The sequence below is a fragment of the Porites lutea genome, chromosome 1 (assembly GCF_958299795.1).
Source record: "Porites lutea chromosome 1, jaPorLute2.1, whole genome shotgun sequence".
In the NCBI taxonomy this organism is placed as follows: Eukaryota; Metazoa; Cnidaria; class Anthozoa; order Scleractinia; family Poritidae; genus Porites; species Porites lutea.
The window spans coordinates 2,358,562-2,372,766 of NC_133201.1; the positions used below are offsets into that span (position 1 = coordinate 2,358,562).

Genomic DNA, 14,205 nt, shown 5'->3' on the forward strand with positions numbered 1-14,205 from the left:
TTCGAGAGGCGTGGCTGCAAAGTAACGCTAGTCCCAGACTTTTTCGTGAAGTCGTGGTTACCAAGCTGTCCGCTGTCATGGCCGCTGTGTTTTGTTGTTTGGCGGTAATCGACAAGAAAGTGACATTCTTCGAAAAAGAACTTGTTCACCTGCCTGATTTACTGTTCTGTTTTGGTTTAGTCTCAAGATTTTTGAATCCGAAACGCCAACAGACTCGGTGAAGCTTTTTGAACGCGGGTTTCTGGATCAAACACCAGCTGAAATCGCCATGGTTCAAATATCTCTCCTCAGGACTCAGGAGCGAGGGCATCAAACATGTTTGCGAACTATATTATCCCACTCGGCCTCGAGTCTTGTTACTACAATTTAGAAGTCATCTCCCGAGGATTTAAGTTTGAAAGTTGTCTTTGATGGATTACCTTACAACGTCTTCATGTAATTTATAAATGGTTTTCAGAGACGATTAAATTATTTGCGGTTGAAAAACTAAGGTGACAATTTATTGCTAAGAAGAAAATTTCTGTATATTGGTATCCAATAAGCAGTTATGGAACTCGAAGATTTAGAAAAGAATTTAACGGAGGATACACTTGGGATGGGATGGGAAGATAAAAACGATCAAACAACAGATCGTGACATGAATGGAGAAGTGACCCATGATTCTGGTGACAAATTTCAACAGAACCAGTGGCAATTTTCAGATGAAGGTAAGAGTACTCAGTAGTATTTCACTAGAAGTTTAACCCACGTTAAGTGAGAATCAAAAGTAGCCAGGACGCAGTTGTTAATATCTACTCAGAGTTGCAGTGGCCAGCCCATGCAGCTAAGAGTAGTGTCCAAGGTATGGGTAGTTTCTTGGTGTTGTGGACGAGTGCAATCACCAAATGACGTAATATGTAAAAAGATTGTAAAGAGAATGAAGAATACCCACACAACACAACAAAAGCAAACCAACAATGATTGCTTACTACACCAAGAGACACCCCAGGTATGCCAAAAAAATAGCTCCTGGTCTCCTGTATAGCACTCCAGATTTCCTAGACAAAGTACCATGAGTACAGTGCAAAGTTTTAGCAAGGTGGGCATCTGAGTGTCCGGTTTGGGATTTGATATTATTTTCCTTGTGTTTACAATGCTATTGTATTTCTACAACTGCACATTAAATGTGACTTGAGAATTACAAAAAAGTCTGGCAGTCAACAGTAATGTTGTGGTGATTTAGCATAGTGGTCTCATTTAAGGTGCCAATAAACCAACATATGAAGCTTAATGTCTCCGATTTAATCTCTACCTATGTCCAAGTTAGGAGAATCCTAAGGGTGAGTGTTTGAACTGTTGGCAGTTGATTGGCAACTCTTCTCTCTTTTGTCCATGGACTTACATGTAGATAAAATTAATCAGCTGATTATTATAAAAAAATTTTTCCTGTCGCAGGGCCAATTGAGTATGAGAGCGATCCTTCATCTGACATTGACAAGAATTACTTCAGTGATCAAGAATCACTCACTGGGTAAGTGGTCTCTCAGACTACCAAGCACTATCCCATTTAGAACCCTTACTCATTAAGGCAACTTTAATGAAAGTGCGCTCTCTGATTTGTCTGGGCAAATAGATGTATTCTGTTTGCAAGTTTGAGTAAGTGTGGATGAAAATGCTAACTTGTTCTTAGACCAGTAGTGGTATGTTTTACTTTTTTCCTTACAAATTATTTGTACGCAATTGCATTTCCAGTTTTGTGTCACAGTCAAACTTTCTTCGTTAATATGGATACCAAGGGACAGAGCCAACACTGTCTGAGTTACAGAGGTGTCTGTATTACAATCAAACTTCCTTAACCTTTTAAGTGCCAAGAGTGACAAACATCAATTTTCTCATAACATTATAAGTGCTCAATCAGGAGAAGAAGTTATGAGAATTGATGAAATGATCACCGAAGGAAAAAATACTGTGGTCATTTTTCAAATTCTCCCAACTAGTTATGTATGGAAATGTATAGAGATCAGTTTGGAGAATTTGTATGCAGATATTAGGACCTAAAGGGTTAATGCAGACACACTGGAAGGACATAGCCAAGTGCAGGTGTGAACATTACAGAGATGTCTCTATTACAGTCAAACCTCATTTATTTTATTTCCTTGGTAATAAACAATACTACATTTACAAAATTTCCTTTTTAGGAGTATGGATGGAGTAGAGGAAGATGAATATACATCTGATCCCATTGCACAACAAACTAGACAGGTTAGAGTTTTTCTTTGACAGACATTGAGCCTTTTTGAGTAGATCAATTTAGCACTTTACAGATATGATTTAATGATCTAAATGATGCCCCCTCTCAAAGAAACGCTTTTTGTCTATTGGACGTCCTTTCTATGATGTCAAGTTTGTATTAGTCACCCCATTCTAATTACCTCCCCCCTGTCTACTAGACACCTCCCACGACAGTTACTTCAAAATACTAGGAATTAGCAAAAAGGTGCAAAATCATACAATTTATTCAATTTCTTGCTTGATTAATAAGGGGTTTGCGAATTGCATCTTGTTCAATACCAAGTTCAAAGTAAGGATAGACTAACCATGAAAACATGTTTTAAAGGGTGATATGGATCTCTTGATGACCTAGATGTTCATTTGATGGACAAGATGTTCCACCATTTATAAACTCTCTTGATATTTTTGATAGTTTTTTAGAGGTTGTTACTCTATCTCTTTTAAAAGCCTCTTATCCATTAAAGGCTCCCTCTTGGACCCCCCCCCAAAATGAAATAAACCCCCTTTGTCATTTAATATTAGATCATTTATGGTTATTCTATATCATTCTCCAGGAGAAGATGCAGCGTTTGGCCCTGAGACGTCATCTTGATCAACTAAGTGAACAAGTCCTAGAGAAGGGTTACCTAGTGTCACAGTTTCGGTAATAACTCGACATAAAAACAGGGTGCCAAGAAAGTTACTACAGCTTATCCTTCGGGCAAGCTGTAGCTAGCATGTACTTGCCCAAGAGTTATTTTAACTAGCCCGAAAAACATTTTGATGGCAGCAAGAATGATTGCCCGTTGGGCAAGTTAAGAATAGAATTCATTACCAAGATCGCAAAATCCACTTTAAAACCCTGGGCTATTGCACACAACTTTCTTTGCATGCTGGTCAACTGTCATCTAAAGGCTGGAGAACCAGCTTGAATTAATGAGAATGCAAGTTACACTTGATCAGACTTTACTTGAAAGAATTCTGCATTGCAAACTAAAAATAAGGACTAACAGTCACTGAACATAATTCATTAAAGTAAGGACCTCATCTCTAAAATGTGAGTACCATTAACCCCAACACCTCAGAGTTTTTGTGGACATCTTTCAATGATGAGCACATCACAGGTAACACCATAGGTTTGGTGCTATTTCTGAAAAATTGTGTATAAATCTGAAAGAACATGAAGTGGAGTCATCAAAACTACAGCAATCCTTGATCATGACTTGCCAGTTTTTTTCTTACAGTGAGGAACTGAAAAAATGCCAGGAACACGTAGAGGAACTACAACAAGATAAAGATGCAGTCAGCAAGGAGATTGAAGAAGCACAGTCTCAAACCAATATGTAAGCAAGGGCACTGCTTCAAACTTTATCGCGCTTATTCTGTCTCATTAATTCATCAAATGTTGGCAATTTTCTCTGGAGTTGAATTCTAAAAGACTCTATCAAAGTTCAGGAAAAGGAAAAGAAAGTTGTAGTCTTGTGTTCACTTCATCCACAAAACATGAAATTAGGCATTTTCACATCTTAGTCGTGCAGTGACGGCAAAGAAATGTGCGATCAAAAGGGGTGTTGCATGTGCAGAGCTGTTGTTTTGCCAATCTAAACCTTTGTTTTTTGCCATTCTTGTTGACGTTGCCATCGTCATTGCTTAAGCTCCCTAACATTGACAGATGTAGAGTATACTTGCTTAACAATATCCAGTACTACCTACATAATAAACTTTATTTGGTATGTACCTGTGTTTAATCTTATTTGTTGCAACAGGGCATCACTATACAGACTGCAGGCTTATCACTCCAAACTCTGTGCAGAGATAGATGCTGAAAATGATGTACAGAAAGAAATTTTACAGAGGCTTCAAGAGGCAGAGTAAGCAACTATATAACATGCATGTGTAATATTATTTTGGTGTATATCTCGTGCCCTAGCCTGGAAAAAAGCTGCTATTTTGCAATGCTTCCACTGGTTTCCCTGCAAAATGGTGTCTGTGGAACAACTGCAGAAATTCCATACTGATGATCATTCATTCGGCATATGACAGCCATTCAGCATTCTGCAAAATACACCTGCCATAAAGTTACTGGTAAATGCATGCATTTAAACACTTTATTGTTTCTGTTTGATATAGATTTGCCCTTGCTCAAGCCACTGTTGAACAAGGAAAGTTCCTTCTGGCGGGAAAGGAACTTGAAAAAGAAGAAAAACTTGTGGAGAAACAAAAAGCTGATGTGGCTGCTGTCCGTTTGCGAAAGGAAAACATGAGCACTGTTGTGTCTGAGAGGAGAAGGAGGGCAAGGGAAAAGTAAGAAACAATAGTCACCTCTCCCTCTTTCAACAACTGCAATCAATTTAATTCCTGAAAGATTCTAGTCAACTCCTTCATGGTGGACACTCTAGGGACCTCGAGTTACTGTCCTCTTTAGCGAGAGTCTGTAGTAGCGGGAGTTTTTATCAGTCAAACGTCTGTATTTTGTTTTTGCCCGGGATTTATCTACTGTCTGTTTTTTCTGGGTGTCCGTTAATGTGGGGTTTCCACAAGTCAAGAGTTGTCTGTATTGTCATATACTGCAAAATATGCAACACTAAGAAACCCTTTAAACCCTAAGATAAAAATTTGAATTCTCATTTGTTGCCCCTATTCATTTCCTACAGAAGTAGTGGGGAGAAGTTGATAAAATATCAAGCAAATTCATCTTGTGTGATCATGTCCATAATTCTCATGACCACTCTGTTTTACAAAGCATTGATATTACAAGGAGAAATTTGATGCTGATCACTCTTAGGGCTTAAGGGGTTAAAGACAGCTGTCAATATGGCTCTTATTTGAAGAGCAACATACACTGTCAGTAGCAAATTTCACTTTCCACAAATCCACAGCTGACAGAAGCTTTTTTCAATATTTTATGGAGGAGAATTCTGGAGTTGTTTAGTCCATCCTTGTCCCAGTTTCTGTTACTCTGGGGATTAAGAGAGACTCTGGAAGCATAGTTGCGTGATTCTGAGATGTTATTTATAAGTGGTTAGATTTCAGTGATGTGAAATTTGTTATTAAATTTTATTAAGGTGACTCGACCCAGATTTTTGGGGGGAGTACCATCCTACTTTGAAGCTCTCTGGTATCCCCGCCTTTACTTTTATCGTAAGTCTAACACATAGAATGGATAACATATAGATCAATCTACAATATAACATAAAATTTTTGGCGATCGGAGTAAATGTCACGTGGTTATAATGCCACGCCCCTTTGAGGTCTGAGTTGAAAATCTGCTGTTGCCGGCATTTTTTCGTGAAAATCTCACGGCTACACATAGTGCGCATTAGTGCCTTGCGCTGAACAGAGTTTCACCAAAATCGCAAAGACCCAATTCGAGAAATTCAGCGGTTTCCAAATTTAGGTCATAATTTATGCGAAAATGATAAGCAAACTTTACACGGATTATATCTAATAAACTATGAGATTCATCTCTTTATTTTGGGCATCGTTATAACAGATGGGTCCTTGCAAGTCAGCAAAAGTCTTTAGGGCCTTGTAAATGCGCGCGATTTCGAGCAAAGCAAACATATAGAAATTATAGTTTTCGCTATTTGTTGACGTTTGTCAGCGTTTAAGAGTCCTTCTCACAAAAAAAGCATTTTCTTAAAAATTCGTAGTTTTTTTTCCTTCAAATTTTTTCAGGGCCACAATTGATAAACTAACTACCCGGACTCTGAATTTCATGGTCATTGAAAAACTGTGACATTATCTTCTATAAGCCCAAACTTGAGTAAACATTGAAGATTTTTAGCGTTTTGGCTGAGTTTGTGCTTTGGGAGTTGTCTATTGTTTCTAGTCTGTCATGATACAGCATTCTTGTTCAGCACGTGTGCAATGACCACGCTGACCATGTGTCATGGTCGACAGATGGGAATGGGACAGACATATCAAATGGGTGTGTGGATGTACCCCTAAATAGATGTAACTATGCATCAGTTATTTCATATAATTTTTGCTTCATCCTTTGCAGGGAGCATATATCTGCTTTGCGAGATAGAGAAAGAAAACACAGACAGGCCATTGCTGCAGCAAAGCGCAACAGGGAACAAGCTTCCAAATTCCTCAAAGAGACAATGTCCAGGTATAAGTTGCAATTTTTTTAGAAATAATCACTGGTGAGAGACCTTCCCTCTGCCCCCCATTGAGGTGTAGGAGTATTGCATATCTAAGAGACCTCAGTAACGTAAAATTCTGACAAGTGACATGGCCTTGAAACCATGACATTAGACTAGATGAAATGGCCACAAACGACATAAAGATGAGTTATATATTTACAGGGACATGCCCTTCTCCTCAAAATGTGAAATGACCATATTTGAAATTCAGGCTATGGACATACGTTCCGTCTCCTAAGAGGCCGCATTTAACACAGTAGCACAGCAAACACAATTTTCTACATTGTAATTTCCTGCAACCTGCTCAAAAAGGTTGAGATTGTCTACGAAGCCTGTGTGTGATATTGTGGTAGGATGTTGTGAAAATATTAGTAACAGTTCTTTGCTTTAATTTGTAGAGTACGTCAAAAGGAAGCCGAGGAGGAGGAGAGATCACGTGAATACATGGAGGACAGAATGCAGGCAATACTGAGCCTCAAAGGAAACATTGACACAAATAAGGTATGAAGTGGTATTTTTGTGATAACTGTAATAAGAGTTCACAAAACCTAGACTGGTGTTCCAGTGGCGGATCCAGGGGAGGAGCAAGGGGGGCCCGGGCCTCCCCCCTTATTTTTAGACCAAAATGAGGCCCAAAGGGAAAAAAATGTTTTTGAGGCCGGGCCCCCTACCCTTATTTCAGGGTCTAGCTGACTGCCCCCCCCCTTATCTGAAGGTCTGGATCCGCCACTGTGTTCTATTATAACCTACACAGCATGCAAAGAAGGTTGTGTTTGATAGCCTATAGGGGTAGTTGATTATGCTCTTGGTTCAGGGAATTCTTTTGAATTCTTAACCTCCCCCCCCCCCCCCCCCCCCCCGAACAGGCGAGTAAATTTTACCAGGGGAATTCGAATTACAGAAGAACTGTTATCAATCCTGTTCATCAAAAAACTTTTTCGCGCTAGTTGAAATGACTTTTGGGCTAGTAGATATAAGCTGTACAATTGTCTTTCTTGGCACCCTGCTACACATGTACAGATCCATTGGACGGATGCTCTGCCAGTCAGTAGTCAAGAGCTCTTGACTGCAGAGCAGGGGGTCATAGGTTTGATCCTCGGGGCTGGACCAATACTCGGGAATGAAGATACTGCCTTTGCTTTGCAAATGCTACACCTTTATGTGGCTCAGATGACCATATAAAAAGGTCATCCCATCTCCAGAAGGAGACAAAAATAGTTTCCCCAACTAGTACATTAGTGCTACAGTAAATACATTGACACTCAAGTGAAGTTTATGTACATGTATAGTTGAACATTTATTTAGCTGCCATGTAAGAGGAAGGGACAAAATAGCCACTTTATAATGGCTGGCTGCTAAATAATAAACAGTTATTTGCTGACAGTTTTGTCTACCAGAACTCTAGTATTACCAGCCTCTATTTAGAGAGTGGCTGCTTAAAATAATAAAAGGCAATGTACTTAAGGTTTGTCTGAAGTCCTAATCGATATGTTTCTAGGAAAATCTCCGGGCTCTTCAAGCACGTGATTCTAAAATAAGGTTTGAGAAAGACGAGGAAGAACTCCGTGAAAGACAAGAGATTCAAGCAGAAGGATTAAACCCTGACGAGGAACTGACGCGGAGAAAAAGGATCCGTCAGTTTGAGAAGGACAAAGAGTAAGTATGGTGTTACATCACTAGTGAGTCTGTAAGTTTGAAGTACAGCCCCACAATAAATTTTTTTTAAAAATGTAGTTAGAATTTAAAGTTCTTACCTCTCTTGGTTGCTGTTTGCAGAGCTTATGAGAGAAGACAGAGAGAGCGACAGGTATCAGCAATAATATCATTATTTTGATTTTCTGTCTGACATTATAATAAAATTTGTCACAGGTCTATATGCACTTTTCTCCAAATCATACTGAACATTTTATGATTTGCCAGGTTGAAATAGTGGATAACCTATTAAAAGAGGAAAAGCAAATGAAAAAGCGATACCAACAGCAACCACAGCTGTGGCCAGAGAAGCAGAGAGATAGAGTCAAGGTAATTGTAATGTGTCATTACTACTGTTGATGGCAAAAGTGATGATAACTATGATGCCTTTGAAATCGGTGTGGTAGTCCTTTTAGAGTCAGTCACAACATAATAAAGCAGTAAACAAGTGATTTCTAGAATTTATAATTTTTATCCTGATTCCAGAACATTGTCAATGAAAATAATGCATCCATAGACACCAAAATTAGACATAGACACAAAAGGGACAGAGCTTAGTGTCCACATAATGGAAAAAATCACATCAATTGATGTCCATATTATAGAGCAAGGAACTGTATGAAGTTGGTGTGGAAAAAAATTAACTGATCATAAACAAAAATCTGTTATTATTTTTTATTGCAGAGAATAAATAGAAGGCGTCCCAAGCCTAAGTTCTTCAAATCTACTAGTGGATCATCATCTGTGGAGTATAGCGCTGATGTCGAGGACACTGGGGTAACTAGGGCTAGCAGAGAAACTTCAAATTGATGTCGTATCCTCATTAGTTTTGGGGGTTAATTTGCAATTGCTTAGATTATTATTGCAGCTGCGATGATCATATCTTCATGTTAATAATATTCAAATCATAGTTTAAGAGTAACCCATATTTTCTTTTTCACAAATCAATAACTGAAAACAAAGGAAGAAACCTACCAGATAGAAAATACCTCTTTTTAGAAATTTAAAACTTTTATCACTTTCTTATTATTCTCACATTGCAAACTGATTTGCAGACTGCAAAACTGGGGATCACAATGATGATAATGAATAAGTTTTTAACATGTCATGGTTTTGCTATAAGGGATCTTTTTTAAATGTTTTGCAGGTGCATTCAATTACCACCATTTTTCCCATACTTTTATTATCTTAAAGGGGTAATTTGTACTGTTAGTTAAATGAGAATTTGCCTATGCACTTTAAAAACTTACAAGCCAATTCAGCTGTTCTGAAAAGATCTGTTTATAGCCTTTTTATTGCTAAAAAGATGCTTGATGATTCTAGGGTCAACACACATCAGGAAAACTTGGTGCGGTATCTTCAGAAGATGATGAAGATGATTTTTCACCATATGGGGAGACAAGCCGAGATGAGGCTAAGGAAGGGTATTGAATACTTTTATTTATTTACTTAATTTTATTTACTTTTATTCAGCTATGTGGCCCCTGTGGTAGCCAGTCAAGTCACCCTAAAGTTGTCTCGCCTGAAGTTGTGGCCCCCGAAACCAGAGTTATGTTGCCTGAAAGTTCTAGTGTAGATACTAAAAATGCTGGGTTATGTGTGGTTCCGGGTGACATAACAGGCGAGATGACTTTCGGGTGACTTGATCATAAACCAGCCCCAACCCATGTCTGCCTAATGCAGGATTCCACTTAGACAAGTGAATTTTATACAAAGAAATGGGACGAAAAGTTTTGGGCTCACTCAAACCTATGTCACTAAAAAACTGTAATTTACAGGATCTGCCTCATGTGTTGTCTAGTTAATACAGGCTCCACTGTGCATCATTATTTACCATAATGTTAATACAGTGTACCAGTAGAAAAATTACAAACACAATTTTAAAACATTACAAATTTACACTACCTGTAAGTACCTACTGTAGCAGAGGCTCTTCAAGGAAGGTACATGAAGATATGCCCTAAAATAGGATTTCAATAAATTATAAATGAAGCAACAAATGCATGGATAGACAAACAAACAAAAATAAGATAATAAAAAACCATTATGAAAAGATGTAGACAATAACAATTAACAAAACAAAAAAATGAAATAAAAGTTGAATTATGCTGGTAACCAGTGTCATTTGCATTTGGGCTGAATATTGGCTGATTTGTATTTTCTACTCACTTGATATCTCTTTGTTTTTAGTGACTCAGATGTGGAAGGAGAGGAATTGGCTCAACCAGAGTTTAGAGGACTGTGGGAGGAAGGTGTTCAAAAGGTTAGTTTGTAGATCTTGCGGTAATTATGAAGTCTTTTTTACATTTTGTATGCTGGAGAGGCTTGAGAGCTGTATGATGTGGCTTCGGAGAAAGGTCTTAACCATCACTTGGTTTGACAAAGTCTGTAAGGAAGAAGTATTGAGGCATGTTGGTGAGGAGAGAACCATGATATCTGTTATCAAGAGAAGACAGAGAGTCTAGCTTGGTCATAACCTACGGCTTGGTGATCTTGTCCTATTAGTTATTGAGGGGAGAATGAAAGGATCGAAAGAGACCACCTGGAAGACCTTGAGCGAGAATGCTGGATAGAGTAAATTACGGCATCCCTTACATAGCGGTCAAGAGGCGTGCCTTAGATCGAGAACTATAAGGAAGGACCTGCCTGTGGGCAGAACACACACACACGTGTGCAACTGCGATGGTATATGAAAGGGAACTGTTAGCAGGATGAAAATTTGAACACTGTATGAGTAGGTGAGAATGTTTAGCCCTGGATAGAGGGATAGAAGAGGAGAAACACAATACATGTGCTTGTTGTTTTCCTAGGAGGTAGCGAGGGGTGGTGGTTTATGTTTACTGTCTGAGGTGTCTGTGTGGACAGTTTGTCTGCATTGTAGCAATAGATTTAACCTTATTTTGATCTTTTGTATTTAGGGATCTGATAAAAAAGAACAGAGGTTCAAATTTACAAGTCATATGCCCAGTAAAATGGAACAGGTATATTCAGTTTAAAAAATTATTAATAATGTCATCCAGGATTGCTGGATTGGTTGGTTTTTAACTTTGGTGTACTGTAGAATGAAACCGTGAACTTGCATGGAGCGTTAAAGCATTTGGCATTTAAATTAACTGAAACATGTAGACAAGTATTCAGCTTGATCCAGCTTCAACCAGTTGACTGAATATTAAAACACATAAAAAAACAGCCTTTATAGTTAAAACTGCTGCTATTTTCGTATCTGTGACACATTGCACTCATCCCCTCACTCACCCTCCTTCACTGAAAGTTGTTCCTTTGAGTTTTGAGCATGGTGTTGTATTATGGGCAATTTTGGTAAGGGGAGGAGGGGGGATCACAAGCACAAGATCATGAGCAGTTCTTTGTTTCATAGGAAATGATGGAAAGAGCTCTCATGAAGCAAAGAGCTGGAATAGTACAAAAACAGGTTGCCGCAGGAAGAGAATTTAAGGTGAGTGGTTAAATAAAAGAACTTTTTTTTTCTTTTTTGGATTGCTGGTGTTAATTTGTTTTCTTGTAGTCCTAACTTTACAGCAATATTGCATGTAAAATTTATTATTCCGTATTTTCTTTGCATTGTTAATCCTTGTTTTTTTTTTTTTGGCTTGTAGGGTTGTGCATTTTACAGCAAACCTGAAGTTATTGTATTCAAGGTTTGTTAACCATTAATTCTATGCCTGTTCATCTTTACTTTCATTCTCTTGAAAATTTTAGCAATACACTCATGGCTTCATCTTTTTGTTTTTCTGTGCCAGGACTTTGATGTTGGGAAATCATACAAGAAGAAAATTCTGCTGACAAACATCTCTTATACTCAGAATTACTGTAAATATGTCGGAATGTCCCACTTACTGAAAGATTTCATTGAAGTGTTGTAAGTAACAAAAGGACTGATGGTAAATTTTAAGCTCTGTTAGGAAACAAATGCGACTTTTTGCATTTTTACAATATGTGCTAGCCTGAGAAAAAAGCCGACATTTCGTAACACCACCACTGGTTTCCCTTCAAAATGATGGGTTAGAAATGAGCGAAGTAATTCCTTACTTATGACTCATCATTACCCAGATCTGGGTAGTGCTTCTGATAAGTCATGCTGCATGGAAAATTTGCTTCAACCAATCAGAAGCACCACCTAGATCTGAGTAGTGTGGCATCGTCAGTATGGAATTTCTGTTCTTTTTTCTCAGTAGTAATTTTGTGGGGAAACCATTGGTGGCGTTGTGAAATGTTGGCTTTTTTTTCTGGCTAAATACTTTCTGGTTTACAAATGCAGTGGAAGAGAAAGCAGTGAGTTAGTTCACATGCATTTTCTGGCATTTACATTTGCATTCTGAATTGTTGGTGTGTACCAGCCTTTAATGAGAGTTGCATGGGCAAACAAATCAATGTAGAAACTACAACCTTCTGAAAGACAAGATGACCTTAGAAGCACGCAAAGCATACTTTATAACGACATTATGAAATGATTTAGGCATCCTACTAGTGTCAATTGTTCAGTTGGCTAGAAAGTTCAAGACATGAATTGAAATGCCTTTTGGGACTATTTTTCTCCAATGTGCCATCCTTACTAGCCTATCCACAGATGTTTTTCTTTTTTTTGACAATTGGATAGCATGTGGCTGTGAGCAGGCAACATCCTTCTGCATACTTAACAGCAGTCTTTTCAGTACTAAATCTCTAAGAGCAGTGTCTTCCACTTGATTATGTTAAGCACAGCAGTAGTCTAAGAAGTGTTGTTGTTGGTTAACTCAATTTTTTTCCTTTTCTTCCATTTTTTTTTCACTCAGTTTTGACCCCCCTGGTGTCATGTCTGCTGGACTGACTTGTGATTTTGCGGTCACTTTTAAGCCCATGGTGAGATGATTTTTTGTAAACAAAATGATAAAATTTTACAATCTTTTTAAACTACAGGCCCCAGTTGTTTAAAAGTTGAATAGCGCCATCCACTGGATAAATCATTATCCAATGGATAAGTATTAGGGAAACCAAATGCGCTATCCAGTGAATCGTGATTTATACGGTGGATAGCGCTATCCAGCTTTTGAACAACTGGGGCCAGGTCATTTCTTGTGTATGGCATATCATATTGCTTGCCAGCATATTCCAGTTTCCTATTAATGTATCCTATTTTTTGTTCCTGCATTTGTCATCTTCATGGTAACCCTGGTTATTGACTCTTTCCTTTGATGCATTCTCATCCAAACCTTTGCTCCCTAAATTTCACTCACAGTTTATCAGAAAAGATAACAGCCTACTGTAACCCCTTGTGGGATGATCCAGCTTGTATCTCAAAAAATCGTTTATATTGTTATTTCTTTTTTCTTTTAAATGTTCACTTTGATTGCAGTTGAATGAAGATTTGGAAGGTCACATTGACTTCCTCGCACAAACAGGACCATTTTCAGTTCCCATTAGATGTGTAACAAAGAAATGCCAGGTATTTAGTTGCCATAATCATCATCCTTTAACCACTCAGTTGTGATATTGTCGCGCTACATCTTAAGGTTATTCCCTTGTTTTGCACTGCGCATCAACCACTGTGAAAAACATTGCAACTTCAAAGATGGCGGTGATTGTCACTGGTTGCCTAGGGAGAGGTATTAAAGGCCCCTTTTGTAGTCAAAATGCTTATCATAGCGATTTTGATATCTCTTCCCTGCTGAAAAGAATGCTTGTCGTGAATCTCAACCCAGTCCCTTCATGCAAAATGATCGTTTGAAATTGTCCCCTTGATTTCTTTTTGCGATGAAACGAGAAAGGAGACCCCCTTTTTATTGGTGTTTTTTACTCTTATGATTATGGCTATACGTAAAAAATATATCTTAGGGAGAAAAACAGACAACTTCTTGATGTGTAATTCCAGAAAATCTCCATACTGAAGGGATTGAAAATCTTGTGCAAGGAAGGGTTCTCCCAGATCAAACTGTTAAAAGGGTGACCGGTCGTTTCGCCTACGAGTCGTTTTGCTAACGTCTTATGTGGTTCCGCTAAGAAGCGAAACGAGCGCTGCGCATGTTTTCTCAGGCGTGATACAAAAAAGTGCGATATGCGTGTATATACCTCGTTCTTTCAGCCACCGATCAGGCGAAAGCCGAGTTAGGGAACTGAC

The 14,205-nt window shown here is 38.4% G+C and overlaps 1 protein-coding gene across 1 annotated transcript in view; it reads left to right on the forward strand.

Annotated features, from left to right (window-relative positions):
- The first annotated feature begins 72 nt into the window (after positions 1 to 72).
- LOC140942180 (cilia- and flagella-associated protein 74-like) overlaps positions 73 to 14,205 on the forward strand; it is a 37,128-nt gene continuing 22,995 nt past the window's right edge. Inside the window, exons 1-21 of the mRNA XM_073391148.1 lie at positions 73 to 707; positions 1,435 to 1,510; positions 2,178 to 2,241; positions 2,826 to 2,914; positions 3,495 to 3,593; positions 4,017 to 4,121; positions 4,381 to 4,554; positions 6,257 to 6,367; positions 6,800 to 6,902; positions 7,900 to 8,057; positions 8,178 to 8,208; positions 8,322 to 8,423; positions 8,778 to 8,870; positions 9,417 to 9,517; positions 10,284 to 10,356; positions 11,012 to 11,074; positions 11,470 to 11,547; positions 11,708 to 11,749; positions 11,852 to 11,970; positions 12,884 to 12,950; positions 13,444 to 13,533. Coding sequence (XP_073247249.1) covers positions 548 to 707; positions 1,435 to 1,510; positions 2,178 to 2,241; positions 2,826 to 2,914; positions 3,495 to 3,593; positions 4,017 to 4,121; positions 4,381 to 4,554; positions 6,257 to 6,367; positions 6,800 to 6,902; positions 7,900 to 8,057; positions 8,178 to 8,208; positions 8,322 to 8,423; positions 8,778 to 8,870; positions 9,417 to 9,517; positions 10,284 to 10,356; positions 11,012 to 11,074; positions 11,470 to 11,547; positions 11,708 to 11,749; positions 11,852 to 11,970; positions 12,884 to 12,950; positions 13,444 to 13,533 — 1,998 coding nt within the window. The 5' untranslated portion in view covers positions 73 to 547. The remainder of the gene's footprint in view (positions 708 to 1,434; positions 1,511 to 2,177; positions 2,242 to 2,825; positions 2,915 to 3,494; positions 3,594 to 4,016; positions 4,122 to 4,380; positions 4,555 to 6,256; positions 6,368 to 6,799; positions 6,903 to 7,899; positions 8,058 to 8,177; positions 8,209 to 8,321; positions 8,424 to 8,777; positions 8,871 to 9,416; positions 9,518 to 10,283; positions 10,357 to 11,011; positions 11,075 to 11,469; positions 11,548 to 11,707; positions 11,750 to 11,851; positions 11,971 to 12,883; positions 12,951 to 13,443; positions 13,534 to 14,205) is intronic.